This window comes from Leopardus geoffroyi, chromosome A1 (assembly GCF_018350155.1).
Source record: "Leopardus geoffroyi isolate Oge1 chromosome A1, O.geoffroyi_Oge1_pat1.0, whole genome shotgun sequence".
In the NCBI taxonomy this organism is placed as follows: Eukaryota; Metazoa; Chordata; class Mammalia; order Carnivora; family Felidae; genus Leopardus; species Leopardus geoffroyi.
In genome coordinates this window covers 178,682,888-178,704,679 of record NC_059326.1, presented here as the reverse complement: position 1 = coordinate 178,704,679, position 21,792 = coordinate 178,682,888, and the positions used below count along the sequence as shown (strand labels likewise).

The window sequence follows — 21,792 nt, the reverse complement described above, 5'->3', positions numbered from 1 at the left end:
TGCATTGTAAATTATGCATCCCCATCTATGTGGTTACCTTCCTTCCATAGAGGGCTCTTAAAATTATGTTCTCAAAAGCCTGCCTCTTATTGGAGCCCAACCGTTCCCCAGCCTACTTCCACCTGTTTGGGGACGTGAGGCTCACCCTTCCAAATCTTCTTAAAATGATACCTACCGTTGCTTTTCTCATTAAAAACAAAACCAATGAAACCACACCTTCCTACTGCTGAAAACTTAGAAAAGTATGAAAAATAAAAAGAGGGATGAGGAAGAAAATGAAAATTAACCACCATCCCAATCCCTCTGTTAATATTTTGATGTATTTTAGTATATTTCCTTATAGCCTCTTGATGTATATATGTATATTTTATTGAGGTATAATTGACATATAACATTACATCCGTTTCAGGTGTACAACATAATATTGCGTATATTGCAAAATGATCACCGCACTAAATCTGGTTAACATCTGTCACCATACATAGCTACAAATTTGTTTTCTTGTGATGAGCACTTTTAAGATTTACTCTCTTAGCAACTTTCCAATATGTACGCAGAATTGTTAACTATAGTCACCATGCTGTACATGACATCCCCATGACTTAAGTATTATAGAACCAGAAGTTTGTGCCTATATTTGTTAATTTTGGAATAAAAATGCATATAGCACTGAGTGTCCTAAAAGCAATATTCTAAATGTTCTGTATACATGGGACCTGCTGTTGTTTTCATTATGGAATTCGAAGAAGGAACTGAGGTTTGCCAGGGACGGCAAAGGTGGGCCTTTGAGCCAACCGAGAAAACACAGGCACAGAGATAAGCATCATTGTTGTCTGTGGGGCGGGGTCCGCGGCACAGTAGAAAGTGGGTTTGAGCCAGTTGAGTGGGGACAGGCGATGGGAAGCTGTTACCAGCTGGCCTGGAGCTCTCTGAAGCACCAGGGGGCTGTTGCACATTCCGTATCCCATCGTATCAGGAATGAGTTAACAAAGGGATTTCCCAAGGCCCACCCACGTAGCGGAAGGTGGGATGGATAAGAGCCCTAATAGTGAGAAGGCAGGGGGAGGAGACATGGATACATGAGTATGGAGAGGCCTGGGGGCCCACCCAGTCCCCTCCGGCCGAGCATGCTGTGGCATGGATAGGTCTACTTCTGAGCCGCCAGGATGGAAAGGGACTGGTTGATCTTCACCATGGCGATAATGAGGAGGCCACCGGTCAGCAGGAAGGTGGGCCAGAAGAGAGAGAAGAGCAGGGTCTGGGGTCCATAGAGGCGCCGGTACAGGACAGTGGTCTCATTCTCCCGAGTCGTTGAGAAGCAGTAGAAAATCCGATGCTCGTGGAAGTTCGTTCTGACCTTCTCCACATCGGCCCGGGCCACCTGGTAGTTTTCCAGGCTGCGTGGGATGTAGGAGCACTGTGAGGGGAAGCAAGAGCACCCATGAAGTCGGAAATCCCCGTCGCTTTGGGCAAGATGAGGGGCTGGCATGAAGTAAGGGAAAGTGTTGGCTTTGGCGTTGGGCCCCCGGCTGGGAGTTGGGACTGGTTGAAGCTTGGAAGGCTGTGCACTGCTTGGTTCCAGAGGGCACCTTCACAGTGTCATTTGTGAGGACAGTGGCCCAGGAGCTGCTCAGGGTACATGCCCACACCTGGAGGGGGGGCCCAGCTGGAGTCCTAGTTCTGGCTTCACTGGCTGTAGAACCTTAGGCAAATTGCTCGCCTTTCTCAACCTTGACATCTTATCTCTTAAATGGGTTAATAGCAATATCTCCTTCAAAGGATATTATTAAAGACGGGCTTCAAACTTAACTGGCCAATGAGTGACACAGACCAAGTAGGCTCTGCATTTGGATCCAGGGCAGAGGTCATACGCTCAGTCGCCCACGGGGCTCACACTGCAGCATCCACATGTGAAGTGGGGGAGGGAAGAGATGACGGGTGCCACCTGACACTTCCCCTGGTGCCAGGGACAATTGTCAGGGGGGAGGGGGGGGCTGATGAAATGAAGAGAGCCAGAAGCTTCCAGACTGGCAGTCCTCATGACATCCGGACGATGCATGCCATGTGATCCAGAAGACCTGTTGTAGCCAGGCCTGTTGTAGCCAAAATTTCAAGAAAAGCCAGAACCCCAAATTTTAATGTGAACTCCCGCAGTTTTAAAACATTGGCAAAAATTTGAATCAAAAACCCTCCGTGGTTCTAGCCCTTTGTGAGCCAAAAAAAAGATATTGGCAAGCCAGAATTTGATACTGGGATTCAAAGGAAAAAGACATTACATTTGAAAGAGCTTGTGCAGGCAAAGCATGGCACACACTTAATTCTGACACTGGTTGTTAGGAGCCTCTGGCCTGGTCAGGTGAGGTCCATCTGGAAAGTTCTGCAGAGGAGGCACAGAATGGAGACCCTGCTTTTATCTCCGTTCTGTACGGAGATAAAAGCAGGGTCTCCATTCTGTGCCGGGAGGTCTGAATGTTGTGTATGTGAGGCTCTGGGAGATAATCTGCAAAGGTGGTCCCCCCGTCACAGAATCTGCAGCAGACCACCTGGCCACAGCACAGCTTCCCGCTCACTCTGAATTACTGAGGGCAGGGTCCAGAAAACAAGTGATCCCTTCCTACAGTGGTCTGAGACCACTGGCCTAGTATAATCATGTCCAAGATCAACATGTGTACTGTTGAGCCAGCCTCTCCCCAGGCCTTGGTCACTTCCTGGATGTGAATGAGACCCCGTCCCCAAAGCTGCTGGCCCACACAGCACTCACCCAGCAGTAAAGAGGATGGTTGCATTTACGTTCTGACAGCCTGGGATGTGGGGGAACTGCCACCCAAGTAGGTTTCCAGCGAGCCAGGGAGCAACTAAGGCTGGGAAACACTGCCTCCAGGGAATCTGCCAGTCTAAGTTGTTGGGCACTGCAGGGTCCCATAGCAGGTGAATTCAGAATTCTGAGCTGAGAGGACCTAGCCTGTCTCCCCAGCACCTCTCACTATGACCTTGGTAACCTACCCCACTGAGCAATGGTGTGGCTGTGGAACCAGACAGACCTGGATTCAGCCACCAGTTCCAAATTGTACAACCTCTCTGAGTCTTGCAAAATGGGTTTGTGAGGACATTAGAAGAGATGATACATGTAAAGCCCCTAGCACAGAGCCCAGCACATGCTAAGTGCTTAGTAAATGGAAGATGGTATCAAAAGTAATAACAAAAATACTGTGACTTAACTATGAAATTGCAACAACAGCTCTTTCTTTCCATTCTTAAAGAGGGACTGGTGGATAAGCTCTCAGGTGAGGGCTTGTGCCCATCCTGGGCCCCTCTGTGTCTTTTGCCAGCACGTGGTCATGCTGGATCCTTTGGTGGGACTTTTTGACAAGACACTGGACAGGAGTTCACTTTGCAGGACCGACCTCAGAGGCCTGGGGTCTATCTGCATCCTCTGTCCCCTGTCCGGGATCCAGCTACCTCTGAGTTATATGAAGGATCTGAAATGGTCCAACCTTTCCCCAGGTCCTGTGACAACACATTCTCAGCACAGAGCATGGGAAGGGGCTTAGAATCTCCTGCACTAAGGCTCATGGGAGAACCAGTAGCTGACCAGTAGCCTCCTTCCTCAGAGTGAGGCTGGGGGGCGGTAGCCTTGACTGGCCTTTCACATGTGAATCCGGAGCACGCCCAGCTGGCCCAGAGCACTGGCTCCCTGTACTCCAGAGCTGAATGAAAGTTTGATGGGGTAGCTGGCGCACCAACCCAGCTGCTTGACAAAACCACAAAGGGCGCATCCACTGTCCCACCAGAGCAGCAGCCTGTTTAGCACCTCTCCTGGTGATGCCTGGGTGCTAGGAGAAAGAAGACAGAAGAGTCTGTGGCTACCAGCCTGCACTGTCCTTACAGGTGCAGGCAGAGCATGCCCACAGGCTCTCACATGTCTCACATGCTGCATGCAGACAGCTCACTACAGGGGCAGATCTGGCCCCTTGCTCCTCTGAACCGGCAACCTCAGAGTCAGGCAGGCAGCCTGCAAGCCGGCCTGCTCGCAATTCCTATCACACCAGTGATCCCTTCTGGTTGTCTTTGGGAATTTGCTTCTTGCTCCTTGGGATATATCAGCAGCCACTGAATGCCAAAGAAGAAGCAGGAGTCAGGTAGGTGCTGATTCAGGAGGACGTAGGGGCTCTATCCCCATCTGGTGGGGCTGAGTCATGTTAGTGCTGACAAAACAGGTCTGGTCACCTGGCACTGTCCAGACCCATTTCTCTATGACCCCCCGACACTGTCAGTAATCCCACTGTGCACCATCAACACTCTGCCCTTCCCATCCCATCCCAGCAGCTACCAAACTCTCACTGTCAGCATCCATCCTTACTGCAGGCCCTACCTCCATCCTGGCTGCTTGTCATGGCCCCAGGCTCTCTGCCCAGTTGTTGAACTTCACACTCCTCTGTACCACTCTGATCATGCTCCCAGGACCACAGACCCTTTAAAGACTCCTGTTTGCTCGCAGAGGTAATTCTAAGCCTTAGAATCACCTGGAGAGCCCTAAAATTCTGCATCAGTTGGTCTGGTGTAGGAACCCAGTTTTGTTAAGTCCCCAGGTGGTTCCAATGCATGGCCAGAGTTGACCAGTGCCAGATTGCCTGATCACATTTCAATTCCATACTTGCATAGTCCTTGGCAGAGATGACAGGCACACAGCTTGTACTGTGCCAGAATATCATTAGCATTTCCCTTCTTTATGGTCTACTTGGATTTAAGTTCCCGGTAACCAGTAGAGCCTTCCCCTAGGAAATGGTAGGCATTTATGACCCCACCTCCTGCTAAAATCAGCACCATGGAGCATTATTTGGAGTGAACTTGTTCCAGATAAAGCTCCGGCTTTCTGGTACAAATGCAAAGGAACTTGACCTGTCCTGGACCCAGGTTGATGAGACAGGTCTCTACCTGTCCCAATGGAATCAGAGCGATCGGACCGCCTTGGCATTTGCTCTATTTGCTATTCAGGCAGACCAACCTCTATTTCTCATGAGGTTGAATCATTGTGTTTTTTGGTAAAATGGTGATGGTAAATAAGCTTAGCCCTTCCCCCAATTCGCTTCCTTACGCTGGACTTCTAAAGCTTGAAAAAAGTCTCCACTGGATATAAAAGTCTAAGTCCATGCGTTGTAGGATAGCTTCTTCTACCCACTTTGCTAATGGTGCTGTGTTGTGTCTTGCACTGGAATTCAACACTTACTTCTCCTTTCCTACTGTGTTGTGTTCGCTGTTTCACCCGGATATCCTTAAAGACGATCTTTTTATCAAAAAAAAAAAAAAAATCAGTAAAGTGTTTTCTATAATGTTTTTTTTTAAATATAGGAACTAATTATTATCCATAACTTGTAGTGTTTTCACTAAAGTTTTTCTTCTCTCAAAAAACATATAAAAACCTTTCACAAACAAAAGACTTTCTGATTCCGTAGGTGGGTCATGTGGAGCCCATCTCTGCAACATCTTCCTGTCCCACTGAGCTCTGCGTTGGTTTCTGCAGCACGCCTTCCAGTACCTTCTATTCTATGCCCTCCATTTGCCATGCATGCTGCCTTCCATGTTTCTGTGTATCTCACCCCTGCTGATTTTTAAAGCCTAACACAAATACTTTCCTGACACCCTCACCTCACTGTTGGCTAGAAAAAGTCACTCCTGCCCTTGAACCCATAATTTTCTCTTTTTCTCTCTATGGCACTGATCCCTCCCCATTAGATATTATTTCCCATGTAAGCTTTCTCCTCCTGAGTCCAAAGCTCCTGCCACAGGAAGTGCTTAGTGACTATTGAATGAATGAGTGAATGGATAAGGCCAACTTGTATTTTCTATAGGAAAGACTAGGATGGCGGGTTGGGGGTGCAGGAGGTAGTGATGGGAAAAATCTCCCAAGTGCTGGTTTCTGGAGATTTCTCCAGCCTCTGCTTTCCTGGGGGAAGAGAAGGGGATCTCAGGAGTTCCCTCCCATGGGGTCAGCTCTGGGTCTGGTCTCTCATTTCACTCACCTTATACAAGTGCCAGCTATCCACCCAACATTGAACTCAGCACACTATGCAGCCTCTGTCTTCATTAACAGCACTCCAGCAAAGGTGGCAGCTGAGCTTAGAGGGGCTCACTGCCTGCCCCAAGTCATACAGCACTTAGTGGCAGAGTGGGGATTCCAACCCAGGTCTGTCTAACTCCAACCCAGAAGAGCTAAGTCTGTCTGGACCTCATATCAGCTGTGGACCCTCATCACATAGGCTCAGGCTCCATGCTCTAGAGTGGAGATGTGGATCCAGTTAGGAAGAGGCCCATGAACCTGCCAGGGGCAAGGGGGGATATGTGCCCATCCCCTCCCTCCCCCCCCCCCCCAGTCAGTACCTGCTGGTTCTGGTCACGAGTGTCCTCCGTGTGGTACAGCACAGCCCACCGGCCCACAGCTGACACATTGACCCACAGGCATGGGTACTGGGGCACCTTTTTGCCCTCCAGCTCCTCTTGGTCCCTGATGTTGGTCTCAATCAGGTGGCACGTGGATTCCTGGGTCCACACGCTAGGGAGACCATGTGCACATACATACATATCTCAGAACCTGGATGGCACAGAGCACCAGGTTTAAACCCCTTTGGAGAGACTAGGCCTGGGACTTTCATCTTGCCATAATCATCTAGCACTAAAGGAGTGTGACCCCACTCACAAGAACCATAGAATCAGAATATCAATGCTTTTAAGCCTCTTAGAGATCATCTAGATAAATGATTCTCCCCTGGGCTGCTGACCCAAAGCCCTGGGGAGCTTTTGAAAAGATTTCCAAGTCCAAGCCATGCCCCAGAACAAGGGAATCAGAATTCCTAAGGTGGGCGGGGCCCAGGCCCTGGTATGTTTTTTAAAGCCCCCGCCTTGATTCCGGTGAGCGGCCAGACCTGAGACCCCTTAGCCCTTAGCCACACCATCCTCATCTTGCAGGCAGTGGGAAGAAGGGCTCAGAAAAGTCAAATGACTTTTCTGAGGTCACACCGGACCTGTGCCTTTTCCCCTAAAATGAGTGGATGTAGAAGGGACTTGATTTGTGCCAGGGTAGGGAGGTTGGTGGGGATGGCGGTCAACCTGGAGATAACGTATCATAGGCACACAGCAGTCCTGTACAATGCCTCTCTCGGGTAAGATTCCAACCTGGAATCGCTCCAGGGTTATAAAACATGGGGAGGAAGCAGGCCCAGGAGAGGCTAACAGGCTCATCAACCCATCAGGGGATCAACTGTGACTCATCTCCCATTTATCAGGCAAGACACACATTGCCAGATGGAGGGACTATCAGCAGCTGGAAATGTCCAGAGGCAAGGGTCTGAGACTTATCCTCAAAACACAAGTGGAGAGAATGGATCAGGAACTTCACACCTTTTCCTTTAAAAGCTCGAGTGGTTGACATGTCAGGGAGCAAGGGCATGGAACATCTGTGAGATTCCAGAACAGAGCTCCAGGGGAGCAGGCTTTGGCTCAGTGTGACATTTCCTACCCAGAAAAGCCCCAAAATGAAATGGTATGTAGAATGAAGTACTGAGCTCCCTGTCACTTGAGGTATTCAACAGGAGGCTAGACGCCCACCTGACTAGGAGGTTTCCGAAGGGGAGTCAAACTGTGCAAATGAGCTATGAAAATCTAGAACTCTGATTTCTCCGGGGGGAAACTCACGCTGGAGCATTTGCTCTGATCCTTCACCGTTTCTTGTGAGAAGGGCCTCCTATGTCTGCCACCCCCAGGTCCCAGAACCCCGGATGAGCAGGGTCCAGTCAGGCCTACCCTCCCTGCACTTGAACCGTGAACCCTAAGACTGAGGATTGTCCAGACCTTCCTGCCTGATGTGAAGTCAAGGGGAGGGGTAGGAAGAGGCTGGGGTTCCTGGCAGAACAGACCCTTGGGAGAATGGCTGGAGGGTGGGTCAGCCAGCAGAGTGCAGTACCTTTTCTGGTAGAGGGGCAGCATGGTCGTGCCCAGGATATAGTAGGCAATGACAGCACACACCACCATGGCCACACCCAGGCAAAGGGCTCGAGTCTCTCCCCGCTTCTGGGCCATCACCAGCTTCTTCCCCATGTCCACTGCAGGCAGCGGTCATTTCTGGAGCCACAGAGGCAAACAGACACGGGATGAGCACAGGCAGCAGGTAATCCCCACAAGGGGGACAGGTAAGCGGGGAGGGTACTCAAAGATCAACACCACCTCTAGTTTTATGTGGAGTGTTGCAACTTCAGAGGGCTTTTTTGACCCCAATGGAAGCCTCCCATCAGCTCTGAGAGGCAAGTATCATCCCCTTTCCACCGTTGAAGGATCCGGGGCCCAGAGAGGTAGAGTGACTTGTCCGAGGTCGCATGTATGATAGGCTCACTATTGGCTCCTAAGAGGAGGTCCATATTCTCAGCCCTGGAATCTGCGACTGGTACTTTACATGGCAAAGACTTTAGGGATGCTGAGATGGGGAGATTATCCTGGATTATCCATGCAGACCCTAAATGTAATCACAAGGGTCCTTTGACAAGAGGAGAAGGTAAGAAGCCAGAGGAGACTTTGGACTTCTGGCTTCCAGAACTATGTGAGAGGAGATTTCTGTTGTTTGGGGCCACCAAGTATGTAGTAATTGTTATGGCAGCAATACAAAAGTAATGCAGTGACATAAACGGAAAACAGTAGGCAGCAGGTGTGGAACACCCAAGCACTTTCTCCTAGGACACTTCACAGTTTACCAAACAATCCCCAGGCAAGGTTGGCCGGGCGGGGGGCATCAAGCAGAGTAGGGGCAGCAGGGCCCCCAGCAGGCAACCGGGTAGGCTGAGTACCCCGAACACAACGGGCTCTTTACTGGAGAGTGGGGGTGAACTCCAGAAGCTGCCATTGGTGAGTCCCCTACCTTCCAGGCTACTCAGTCCTCCCAGGGGCACTGCCTCCTCTGCTGCATGCCTTCTTGTGTCCTCCCAGCCCCTGGGCACTCCTGACACTGGGAAGGCAGGGGTGTTGGGTGACCAGGTCTGGGAACTCAGGAGGAGAGGAGAGGAGAGGAGAGGAGAGGAGAGGAGAGGAGAGAGGACAGGGGAGGGGAGGGGAGGGAAGGAGAGGGGAGGGGAGGGGCTCCCCCCATAACAGAGAAGTTTGGAACCTGCTGTCTATTCAGGTCTCACCTGTCTGTAATGCTCTGGTGAAACTGTTTACCTACACTGAGAGAGTAGGTTTGCAGAGTGGTGATAAAACCACGCAGGACAAAAGAATGGGGTGAGGATATGGATATGGATATGGTTATCGGTATGGATGGGGTTTAACAACCACAGGGAGGGCCTTCAGACAGGAAGAAGAGTAGGAACTGCTGATATCCCCTGAGGCCTGGATAGGAAGAAATGGATTGCCGCTATAAGAGGAGGGATTTCAGTTAGACTCCAAGAAGAATTTCTCACTTTTGAGAGTTGCTAAATATCTGGACTTTTTGGATATATCTTTCATTTGGAAAAGTCACTCAAAGTATGGGGTGAATTTCAGAAAGATGGAGAATGAAGGAGAAGGTAGGATTTTGGAGGGTCCTCTAGACCTGGTATTTTGGTTGACATTCTCTTCCTTAAAGACAGATTGTAGAGTATGGTGTTTAAGGGTTTGGTGGGGGGTGGGGCAGGGAGGACTCTGAGGTCAGCAGATCCGGGATCAAATCCTGACTTTGCCACTTAGCAACCATACGACTATAAAACAAGAATAATAGTACTTGCTTCAGAGAGTTCTGACAAAGATCAAGTCACATGCCAAATATCACATACTGATCACAGGGTCTGGCCCGATGCAGGCTGTCACTAAACATTAGTTACTAGTATAACAAAGGGAATCCTGAAGGTTTGGAGCAGAAGCCCCCAGTGCTCTTGCTGAGCCTATTTTTTGTCCCACTCCTCCCCCGGGGACAAATGCCAGGACCGGCCCTGCTCTCTGGGGGGCTACCCTCTGGTGCTCTGGGAGCTGGGACCTGAGTGCTAGGACACTGAGCTACTAGAGTGATCCAGCCATGGAGTGATCCCCCAGTAGGCCACCAGACCATGGGCCCAGACACCAGCAATTCTCGTCTCTCTGCTGACACCACTGTCAGCCCCTCTGGAGCCCAGAATCCTGATGGACCTCCCTTAAGGAAGGAAGTTCCGCAGCCAGCCTCCCTCCCCCACGATCTCCCCACTAACCCCCGGTCAGTCGTCAATCGTTGGAGAAACCACTCCCCAAGGGCTCTGGACGCACTACTCACAGTCTCCCGTGCCCTGGAGTCTTCAGCAGGCAGACACTTCTTGCCTGGCCCCTGCCCCCACCCCAAAAGAGGCTTCCTGAGCTGCAGCGAGAAGCTTGGGCTCCCAGCCCATCTCTGAGAAAGCGGGCTTTGGTCCCCATCTGGGACAAGCCTCCATGCCCAAACATGGTCAAGTCTGAGCACACAGCCCCGGGACACAAACTCAAGAGAGTAGGTACCAACCCAGGAGACAACAGCAGCCGTTACCAGGCCCCCACACCTGCAATTTCCAGGGTCTGTAGAAAACAGATTTTGAACAACAAAAGACAGCAAAACTGAGAAGCCAGGAAAGACCATCCCGGTGCATTTAGAGACATTTCTTCATCACTCAGTCTCTCTGGTCTGGCACAGAAGTCAGGAACGGGAAATGATTTTCCTTTTGTTGACATGAGGGAAGGAGGAGGAGTTAGAGCTCCAAAGGGTTGGGCTTATCAGCCACTAGGGGCCTGGCATTTCCCCACAGGAGCGTGCAAACCCTCCAGAGCCTTCGACACTTGCATGCTGTGTGACCCTGCGCAGGTCACGGCACCTCTCTGAGCTTCAGTTTCCTCAACTACATTATTGGGATTTTTTTAAAACTTACTTTGTTCAGAGTAATGAGGAAGGTTAGGAATAATGGAGATTTGAGGCAGAGGAAGAGAAATCCACCTTTTAAAGCCCAGCCAAGCAGAAGCCGAAAGCAGTGACAGTCCCACTGCTGTCCCAGCCACCCAGGTCCAGGGGCAGCCTGCTCAGCCAGGTAGCCTCTTCCCAAGGTCCTTGTCCTTTTGGAAGAGGGAAACAGGCAAGAAATGGGGCCCGTGAGCTCTTCTGCTGCACGAAAGTGAGCCGCCCTCCAAAATGCTGGGAAAAGCTCTGCTCTCGAAGGTATGTGGAGAAAGACTCAGGTCCTTAGCTGGTCGTGGGGCTGTAGGTGAAGGGCAAGGAAATAACGATACTACAACAATAAAGATTAGTGCTCTGCATTCACCTGGGATGTTAGAAATCACAAAACGCCTTCCCAACTTCAAACCTCCAACACTGTAATGTATTAAGCACTGTGGGCTCATCCCAATCTATTCAGGTAGAGGTTTTTCTACCCATTTTATAAATGAGGTAACTGAGGTTCAGAGAGGTTAAATAGAGTGCCCAAGACAAATTGCTTTGCATCTTTGTCTCAGTTTGTCCATTTCTAGAATGGAGATAATTATACCTAAACCTTCGGTGCCTCTTGAAAAATAAGAGATCATCTAAGCTTTCTGACCGGCAGATTGTGTTTTCCAAAGATGGCCACACCAATATGCATCCCATCCCACGCGCTCTTCCTACAATGTGACATCAACGCTCCTCCATCAAGAGGGGCATCTGTGTCCTTCAACACTGGCAGAGCTCTGTAACCAGCTTGCCAATAGAATGTGGTAGAAGTGACACGGTGTGATTTCCAAAGCTAAGTCATAAACAGCGATACAGCTTTCACTGAGCACCCTCTCCCGGACACCTCCCTTGGAGCCAGCCACTGTATCATGGGGAAGCCAAGAGGTCACATGGAGGTGTTCCAGCTGACAGCCCCAGTTCGCTTCTCAGCCAACAACCAGCATCCCCCACCGACATGAGTGAAGGAGCCTGCCGATGACGCCAGCCCCAGCCTTCAAGTCCCCCAGCTGCGGCCACAGACATCATGGAGCAGAGGCCAGCCACCCACTCTGTGCACTCTCTGAATTCCCCATCCACAAAACCCACGAGCAAATTAAATGGTTGTTTTATGCCACTATATTTTGAGGGAATTTGTTATGCAGTCCCAGTAACTACAATATATTGTAAGTGATTTAAAAGGGAAACTTACTGTTGCTAGTGATTGTGGTAGAACTGAACCAGTGGGGATGAAAAAGCCTGAAATGACTATATGGAGTGGTATAGGGGAGCTTTAGAAACGCCCTCTATATTCTTATATCAGGTTGCTCACCGGTGCACAAATGGAATAGAAGTATAGAGTTATAAGTGGGATTTTCATTTATTGAGCACTTACTATGGCCAGGGCATGAGCCACATCCAAATGCAAATACATATACATATACAGATGCATGTATACACATGTGTAGACACACATTGCGTACATGCATGTACATATTTGCACACACATATACATGTGTACACGCTTTCACATACATATACACATATATGCACACATATACATATACATGCATGCACGTGTTTACAGATGTATATGCATATGCACGTGTACAAATGTACATGTGCATGTGCACACAATGTGTATATGCACACACATACACATATACACATACGCACATGTCCATAAACCTATACATACACACACATGCATATACATACACATAACATGCATATGCATACACAAATATATATACATTCCTCTCAGCAGTCCTCACAAAAGGCCTCGTTTCTATGCTTTGCCCAAGGTCACTCCCCTGTCACATGATGTGATGGAGCCTGACGTGAACCTGTGCTTGCTGACCCCACAACTCATGCCTGCTCCTCCATGACTCCCTTAGGCACGGTTTTCAAGAGGACCAATGTTCCTTTACAACGTCTACCTCAGCTGCTTTACAAGCCCCCCTCTTCAGTCTATAGCCCTTTCTGGATTGTGCATCCATTTATTTATTTAAACCCTTTTGAATCAATATCTATTCTCCGCCACCACTTGGGATAATAAGTCCCATAAATCAAATTGGCAACCATGTCCTGAGCCCGTGCTGAGCCTGTGCCGCTGGCAGTGGGAATGAGTGGCCCTCAGTCCTCGCTGAGCCATTCGCTCACACACTTGAGGACCTACCGTGCGGAGGCTCTGAATATGTCACTCTACTGTGGTGGGTCCCCGTGGGGAAGGGAAGATGGATTTTTAAAACTGCAAAAAGGCACAATGGAAAAATAAAATGACATATTTTCGGGGAGAGAGTAATAAAAGACAGAGGAAATCACGGTGAACGATTTTTCACTGGAGTTGAGAAGACGATGGATAAAAACAGGACAATTAAATGTCCATATTTGAATTAAATGGCAAGACTGGACCTGAGGAGGAGCAGGACGGGCTGCTCCCTCCGAGTGAAGAGAAGCCTCCCACCTTTCTCGTTTCACTCTTTCAGCTGCACTTTTCCTTCCCCTCATATTTCTTACTTAGTGACAAGGTATTTTAGCCTGCTATATTGTTAACATAATTGTAAGCAGCTTGAAATCCTCTTTGAAACAAGGAAGAGCATAAATAAATAAAAAGCACTGCTATCCATCTGCGCAGTAAGGTCGTTTCCTCATGCTTTTTCCTTACTGCAACATCATCCAAGCTCACCGTGGAAAAGCTGTAGGATAGAGAAGTGCAGGAGGAGGATAGAGCACAATGATGACCCCACCACCTGGAGAGAATTTGTTGGTCAGGGTGCCTGTGTGTCCTTCCAGACACTCCTAAAAGGATTCATGCATTCTCTGCCTCCAGAGGGCACATTCCTGGGTCCCCACCTGCTAGTGAGCTCTTCCCCTTCCCTGGAATTCAGTCCTGGGGTCCTCCCCTCACTTCTGTTCCCTTAGCCACTCTCCTCGACTCCTGGGCCAGGTCGGGGCTGTGGTTTAACATGCTCGGAGCACATGTATGCAGCTCCTTCCCTCCGTGTCCTTGTGATTGTCTGTTTCTTCTTGTGCCTATTCCCCATTCACTGGTCTTCCCGCTGGAGTGTGTAAGCTCCCTGAGATCCGGGGCCAGAGCTGTTCTTACCACTGTCGCATCGCTAGATAAACAGAGAATCGGGGTTTTGCTGCTGTTTGTGGTTTCGTCAGAAGAAAATCTTTTGCATTTTCAAAAAAGGTTCACCATCTTAACCAGTTTAAGTGTACAATTTGGAAGTGCTAACGATATTGACATTGTTGTGCCCCAGGTCTCCAGAACTTGGTCGTCTTGCAAAACTGAAACTCTATAACCCATTACACAATGACTCCCCATTTCTCCCTCCTCCTTGGCAACCGCTATCTACTTTGTGTTCCTCTGAGTCTAACTACTTTAGATTCCTAGTATAGATAGAATCGTACCAAAGTTGCCCCTTTGTGTCAGGCTATTTCACTTCACATAATGTATTCAAGGTTCATCTGTGTTGTAGCATTTGACCAGAAAAGAAACTCTTGCTCCTTAATGTAACAGAATATTGTACTTGTTTTCCCCTTCCAGAAAACATTTTTTAAAAGCTTGTACAGTACACATTTTATATGCGTGAGCGTAGTATATTCCATGGATGCCATGTTGTTGGATATTGAGGAATGGTGCTTGTTGGCTTGTTAGTTTAGTGGAGCTCAGGTCACACTCTCCTGGTAGGTGGACCTGCTCCACCCACCCCTACCCTCACTTGCACCTGTCATTGTCCTGGAACTGACAGGTCTGGGAGAGTTTGGATCTATTAGAACACAATATGGGGACCAGAACCTGGGGATAAAGATGAGAGAGCCATAGAAGTGGAAGATGGCAGCGGGTTTCAATTTCCTAGCCCAGGCCAGACCTGATTTGAGCACTGGGGGTGGTGGGGAGAGACAAGGTAGGGGAAGTAGATGCAGGCTGATGGAGCTCTTTTCATACCATAGTCCATGGGACTCAGACTCTGGGGTGATGAGAACCAAGGGTTCCCAGTGATGCTGTGGTCCTGGGCAGTAGCCCCCTCCTAAGTGCGTGTTCGTGGCAAGTCAACGGCATGTGATCAGGAGTGAACAAGAAGTCCCCACCCTGGACATGTTTGACTCTGGCAAGATTCAGGGCCCCAGTGCATTAACTATTCTTAGTGGTGCCTGTCAGAATGGGGTCCAAGGACTGAACGATATTCCCTCTCCCGTCCCCTTCCAACTCCCTGCATGGTGGGGGCTTCGAAGCTACAAAGAGAATATTCCCACCCTTTTGCTGAGTCATAGAACGTCCCTCCAAGGGCCCATAGAGATCATGTAGGTCAACAGCTTCCTGTGTGTAAGGCTTTCTATTCACAAATTAACAGAGGGAAGTGGTAGAGAATCTGAGAAGCACAGAAAAGAAGAAATCAAGTCCAACATCCCAAGGAAACCACTGTCAAAGTATTGATGCTTAGATTATATTCTAAAGACAAATGCAAATGCTTTTTTAAAATAAATTTATGAATGTTCTGTATGATTTTAAGTATGTCCTTCTTATTTTAAATAGATACACATTCCCATTAAGGTGATATTATTTTGCAACATAATGCTTCATGTCTGTGATAGTTCATTTTACTGATGTGCCGTAACATGTGTACTTTCCAATTAGGAGACATTGAGACTATTTTCAAGGTTTTGTTATTATTAGCTCTCCTCCAGTGACAACCTTCAAACATCAGTCTTTGTTCACCTCTCCGATTCTTTTCTTCCAATAGATTTCTAAAAGCAGGGATCACAAAGATTATGAGCCTTTTAAAGGCTTTACCCCCTTCTCTTTTCCTGGAATCATAGGATTCACTTTGCCCAGAAATATAGGATCCAATAACATGTGAACTTCCCTTCTGCTGGTGAGCTGTCTGAGCTCAGAGAGGTGAAGTGACTTACCCAAAGCCACACAGCTTTGATGGTGCAGGGATTGGGATTCAGACATTTCTCTACAGCCTCTCATGAGTATCAGAATGTAGTCTGGAGCCCATGTCCACTGACTCCCAGGCAGTGTTCTTACTATACTCCTTCTGAAGATTATTTCTCTACCCATAACTAGGGTTCTCAATTCCTAAGCACTAACATGTGACAGGCACTGTGCTAAGTACTTGGAACACAGCATCTCATTTGATCCTGTGATCTATGAAGTAAGTACTATGATTGCCCTCATTTTATAGATGGGCGCACTAAAGCAGAGCAGGTGCTGGCCTGCTGGCCACTCCCCAGACTTTCTTTTCGCTACTCCACAGCCTCCTTCAGGGGGCCCCGGGAAGTCTCTCCCTATGGCCTCTCCTCCGCCTGGGGAGGGGCCGGGCATAGCCTTCTTGAAGTTCCAGGCCACGCCTCAGCCAGTGACTCAGTCTGAGCCAGGACCCTGGGAGGAAGCCACCGCTTGCTCTTGAGGCTGGCTCTTGGTCTGCCAGCCCAGGGCGCTGGCCGCAGCGGCTGCTTCCTTTAAAATTAAAAAAAAAAAAAAAAATTTTTAAAGATTTATTTATTTTTGAGAGACAGAGCCGAGCAGGGGAGGGGTGGAGAGAGAGGGAGACACAGAATCGGAAGCAGGCTCCAGGCTCTGAGCTGGCAGCACAGAGCCCGACACGGGGTTCGAACCCATGAACCATGAGATCATCACCTGAGCTGAAGTCGGACGCATCACCGACTGAGCCACCCAGGCGCCCCATCTGCAGGCATTTGAAAAGAGACGCTGCAGAAAAGGGCTTTTTAATTTCCCTTGTGGCACGTTAATAAATATGTATGTTTGTCATCCACAAACAATAAGATTGCTGGCACAAAGCTCAAGGGGTTAACCAGATAGATTTGAACTGGGCCTGCTCTCAGGGGACACTATCTCCCAGAAGACCCTGTCTCCAAGGAGCAAACTGTAACGGCCTCTGGGGCTACTTTTTTACAATTCACAAGTTACTGAGTGCTTTCTTGCTAGGCTCTGTACATACCTCATTATGTTGGTTTCCTAGTGTTGCTGTAACAAATTGCCACACACTGGGCGGTTTCAAGCAATAGAAATGTATTGTCTCATAGTTCTGGAGGCCACAAGTCTGAAATCAAGAGGCTGCCTACACAGCTCTAGGGGAGGGTCCTTCCTTGTCTCTCACAGCTTTTGGAGGTCCCGGGCATTCCTTGGCTTGTGGCCGTGTCACTCCAATCTCTGCAACTATCTTCACTGGATCTTCTCCTCTTCTGTCTTACAAAGACAGTCGTCGTTGGTTTTTGAGCACACCCAGGTAATCCAGGATGATCTCAAAATCCTTAATTACGTCTGCAAAGACCTTTTTCTTCTAATAAGACCACATTCACATGGTCCAAGGATTTGGACACGGACAAATCTTTTTTCCAGGGCTGGCAAGAGGGGGGTGGGTGTTGGGGCACCATTGAAGCCACTACGCCCATCTTCTTTAATCTGCGTAACAACCCTGCGAGGCAGGAGAATTATCAAGGATGGATTAACAGCTGTGACAATCCCAAGATTTTATTGGCTTTTCCCAACAACAGTGCATTTCCATTTGCAGGGAGTCCAGAATATATGCTTCTGGTTGGGTGGCTCCCCTCTAGGTGGTTGTTCATGAAATCAGGCTCCTTCATCTTATGGCTCCACTGTTTTGTGGCCTTGAGGTGACCCCAGAATTATCTAGCCAATAGACTGGAAGGAGGGAATGGGTGCAGAGAGAAAATGAGGGTGATTGGTACTTAACCACCTCGGCCTACAAGTGACATGCACCGCTTATCTTCACCTTCCATTTGTGAGGACTAATCACATGGTCCCACCCAGGTGTAAGGGAGCCTGGGAAATGTAGTCCTGGATAAAATCCCACTTCTTAGTATGAATATCACGTTATTAGAGCTGGGTAGGACATCAAAATTTCCTGGTCAGCTGGCTGTGATTGTCATAGTATCATTCATTCATGTACTCCTCATTCATATAATTCACTCTTTCACCCAGAAGAGGAATTTGGGGCTTAAGTGATTTGGGGAGCCTGGGTGGCTCAGTTGGTTAAGTGTTCGGCTTCGGCTCAGGTCACAATCTCGCAGTCTGTGACTTCCCACTCTGTGTCAGGCTCTGTGCTGACAGCTCAGAGCCTGGAGCCTGCTTCCGATTCTGTGTCTCCCTCTCTTTCTGCTCCTCCCCCAGTGACATTCTGTTTTTCCCTCTCTCTCAAAAATAAATAAACATTAAAAAATTTTTTAAAATAATAAAAAGAAGGGTTAAGGGATTTGACTAAAGTCACAGAGCATTTAAATCAAAATTCAATCAATGTTTATTAAGGGTCATCTGAATTAGGTGCCCCTCCCTCAGGTAGGCCCGCTCTATCTTTGAACTTTGCACACTGTGTTATCTGTGTGTGTACCAAGAATAACATTGATCAGATTGCTCTACCTGGGCCTCCCTGTTGGTTCCCCACTCCAAGCAGTCAGTTCTTTGTCCTCTTCTGTCAGATTCTCCTTCCCTCCTCCTTCCGGTCCCTCTGGAGAATGGGGGGAGAGAGCTGGCTTTAGAGAGGCAGAAGGCAGAGAGGTAACATAGAGCTGAGAGCTGGAAAGGGAGGGGGTGGCTGAAAGAGAGAAAACCCACGTGGGCCAGGTGTCCTAGAAAATCTTCTCTGGTTTGACATGTGAGGGGTTTTGGAACAGCTTCAGTTAGGAAAAATTCAGGAACAAAGGAAAAATAGGAACAGTGTAACTGTGAACTATGAGTATTACCTACTTTCGTGCATTTAAAGGAAAGCGGTGATTTTCTTTGTAATTTGTTTAAATTCCCTTTGTTTGCGGGACTGCTCTTCTAGACTGCAGCTCCGTTTGGAGAGAATGGGCTCCGGGCAGCATGACCCGAGGGCCCCAGCAGCTTGCACAGCCCCTGTTTACTCCAGTCAGCCCCCTTCACTCTCAAAACCAACCCAGCTTCAACAGTAAATTATGTGTAAACTATGAGTAAATTACTCAAACAGTAAATTTGGTGTTTGAGTGTGTAGGTCCCCCCACAATTCATCTCTAAATGTCCAGGCCTGGGGCACCTGGGTGGCTCAGTTGGTTGAGCGTCCGACTTTGGCTCAGGTCATGGTCTCATGGTCTGTGGGTTCGAGCCCTGCGTCGGGCTCTGTGCTGACAGCTCAGAGCCTGGAGCCTGCCTCGGATTCTGTGTCTCCCTCTCTCTCTGCCCCTTCCTTGCTCACACTCTGTCTTTCTGTCTCTCTCAAAATTAAATAAACATTAAAAAAATTTTTTTTAATGTCCAGGCCTAGCTCAGGCCCTGAAGCACAGTCTGTGCCAAGGGTGGAATGCAGGAGCCAGGAAGGGCCGAGATGCGATTTGAGTCCAGGCTTTTACGCGCCAAATTTCAGGCTCCTCCTCCTGTGTCAGCTTTGGTTCTGGAGCTCTCTAAACACAGTGGAACAATTAAAAAGTAACAAGGGTGTGGGACTGCCTGTCCTGTGTGGACTGTGAATGCCATAGGGGTTGGGGGGTGGCGGGAGCTACAGACGGCGGCTGAAAACACCAGAAAACAGTTCCCAAGCTTCCTGCTTCAGAGCCTGTGGGAAAGAGGCCAAGTGTCCCAGGCATAGCCCTCCAGAGCCCATCGTCCTGGCCCTGCTTGGAGGGCAGAGCTCAAGTCTCCCCCAGTATCCATGGTAGGCAGACTGATGAGGTCCCAACTCAAAAAGCAACCGTGTCAGAGGGATTTGAATTAGAACTCTACAGAGAAGAAAATTCGGCTCCCATTTTCGCTTTTTAAAATGTGCATTTATTTTTCTTTGCAAATAGCTTAAACACAGTCTTAACATTTTGAAACAAATGATCTTTTAAAAATGATCTGTAATCCCACCACCATTTAATAAACCTAGTCCTTGCATTTTGGAATCTTGTCCTCCAGGATTTTATCCGCCCCCCCCCCCCCCCCGTAAGTAGTTTTTCTGTACCTGGTGATACTCATAGGCTTGTGCGTCAGTTATCCACTCCTGTGTAACAAACTACCCCCAAATTGAGCAACAGAGGCTCATAATTCTGCTGTGTGGTCCTTCTGGTCTGATCTGAGCTTGGCTGACCTCAGCTGGGCCCACTCATGTACTCACTTGGCTCTGGAAGGCCTCACTCACGTCCCACGGGTGGCTGGCTATCAGCTGGAGTGACCAGGTGACTCGGGTGACAAGGGGTTTCCTAGCGGACTAGATGAGCCTGCTCTTATGGTGCTGGTTCCAAGAGCAGAAAGCGAATTGGAAGCTGCAAATCCTCTCAAGGTCCAGGCTTGGCCCTTGTGCCATATCACACCACATCCTATTAGTCCCAGCTGGTCCCAAGGCTGGCCCAGATTCGAGAGGGGAAGGAAAGATGGCCTCCTGATAGGGAAATCTATAAAACACTGTGGCCATTTTTGCAATCTACCACTGCGAGGTTTTTACTCTTCTGCCTTTTCATTTATTATTGTATTATCATCATTTTCTCTTGCTAATACAAAGTCTTCATGACATTATTTTTACTGCCTGCATAAGGGTGAGAAGGTAGATAGACTACGGTTTACTCAACTGTCTCCCAACTGTTGGACATAAGGATTACTTCCAGTTATAAATAAGGCTGCACAGAACATCTTTATGCAGGTAGGTATTTCAGTCATTTTGATTGTTGCCTTGGAATAGGCTCCCAGATAGAGTCAAAAAGGATAAATTGTTTTAATGTCCTTGATATATGCTGTCCAGCTGCATTGCAAATATGTGCTGCTTTTTCTCCAACCCCAAGAAGAAGAGAGATTCTCAACACCAGCCTGTATGCAAGTCTCCCTGTGGGCCACCTGGCTTCCCTGGGATCCTCTTGCTTGCTGGTACACCAGGTCAGGAAACTGGAATAAAGCCCAGGCTGGGCAGACCCTTCCTTGGGCCACGTTAGCATCTGGGGTCCATGTCTACGGGTCAGCTTTGTGGTGGACAGCAACTGACTGAGGTCTCTGCAATCTCCTATCTCCTGTCTGTCAAAGCATAGATAATATAACTCCTGGACCAGTGATTCTAACCACCTGTACCACCTGCATCCGAGCTGGGGAGCAGGTGGGACCCCAGACGAGCTCTAGTGTCAGGCTGGGTGTGGCAACCCCTCCCATGGCTGTGTATAGAGCCCCTGCTCAGCCACGATTCCAGGTGATCCTCCTGGAAACCCACGAGACTGGCAACACTGAGGTTGGTCCCACCTCCAGATGGAGACTCAGGGCTCATCCATATTTCCCCTGGGCTCAACCTCCCAGTGGGGACACCTTCTTCCACTTCCTCAAAACTTATTTGCTTCTTCTGCTATTTCCTCAGTTCCTGTGATTTTAAAACACAAATTGATCAGATAAATGCTTGTGTTTGTAGTTACTATGCTTTCCTCTAAGATAACAGACTTGCAGCTGTGTGGAAACCCTCTGAAACACATGGCGTAATCTGGGGGGAATAGTGGATAGCATGATTAGTGAGTTGGTGGAAGAGATATCTGGGGTGTTTTCATGGGAAATCACAGATACATGGGTCTAGATGTTGAAAGAGCTCTCTGGAGCTTGAAGGGACTGGCCCTAGGAGGGGTAGGTTGGAGAGGGTCTGTGTGTACTGTGTGTGAGCTCACAGAGTTAGAGTTCACACACCCCAGTTCCAATCTCCACTCCACCCATTACTAGTCCTGGGAGTATGGCCAAGTTTTTTCACCTCTCTGTGCCACAGTTTTCCCATCTGTAAAACAGACGTGATCATCCATAGGAGTGAGTGCGAGGATCTGGGCAATAAATGGCAGGTAGTAATAATTGCACCTCTTGAGTTTTTAAAAAGTGACTCGGACACAAAGAGGAAAGTGGCTTGTCCAAAGCAGCCTTGCCTGGGACTTGTTCA

At 48.7% G+C, this 21,792-nt stretch overlaps 2 protein-coding genes across 4 annotated transcripts in view; one reads left to right on the top strand and one right to left on the bottom strand.

Annotated features, from left to right (window-relative positions):
* KCNIP1 (potassium voltage-gated channel interacting protein 1) overlaps window positions 1-21,792 on the top strand; it is a 346,034-nt gene that overhangs the window by 23,031 nt on the left and 301,211 nt on the right. The window lies entirely within an intron of this gene.
* KCNMB1 (potassium calcium-activated channel subfamily M regulatory beta subunit 1) lies at window positions 812-10,642 on the bottom strand. 3 transcript variants are annotated; one of them, XM_045501898.1, is made up of 4 exons: window positions 10,484-10,642; window positions 7,958-8,115; window positions 6,379-6,550; window positions 812-1,417 (listed from the first exon to the last, which is right to left on the bottom strand). In XM_045501898.1, the coding sequence occupies exons 2-4, from the start codon at window positions 8,089-8,091 to the stop codon at window positions 1,148-1,150; spliced, it is 576 nt and encodes a 191-aa protein (XP_045357854.1). In that variant the 5' UTR covers window positions 8,092-8,115; window positions 10,484-10,642; the 3' UTR covers window positions 812-1,147. The 3 variants fall into 3 exon arrangements, with proteins under 3 accessions (XP_045357854.1, XP_045357845.1, XP_045357865.1); XM_045501889.1 differs by lacking the exon at window positions 10,484-10,642 and adding an exon at window positions 10,262-10,401; XM_045501909.1 differs by lacking the exon at window positions 10,484-10,642 and having other exon boundaries at window positions 6,379-6,589; window positions 7,958-8,062.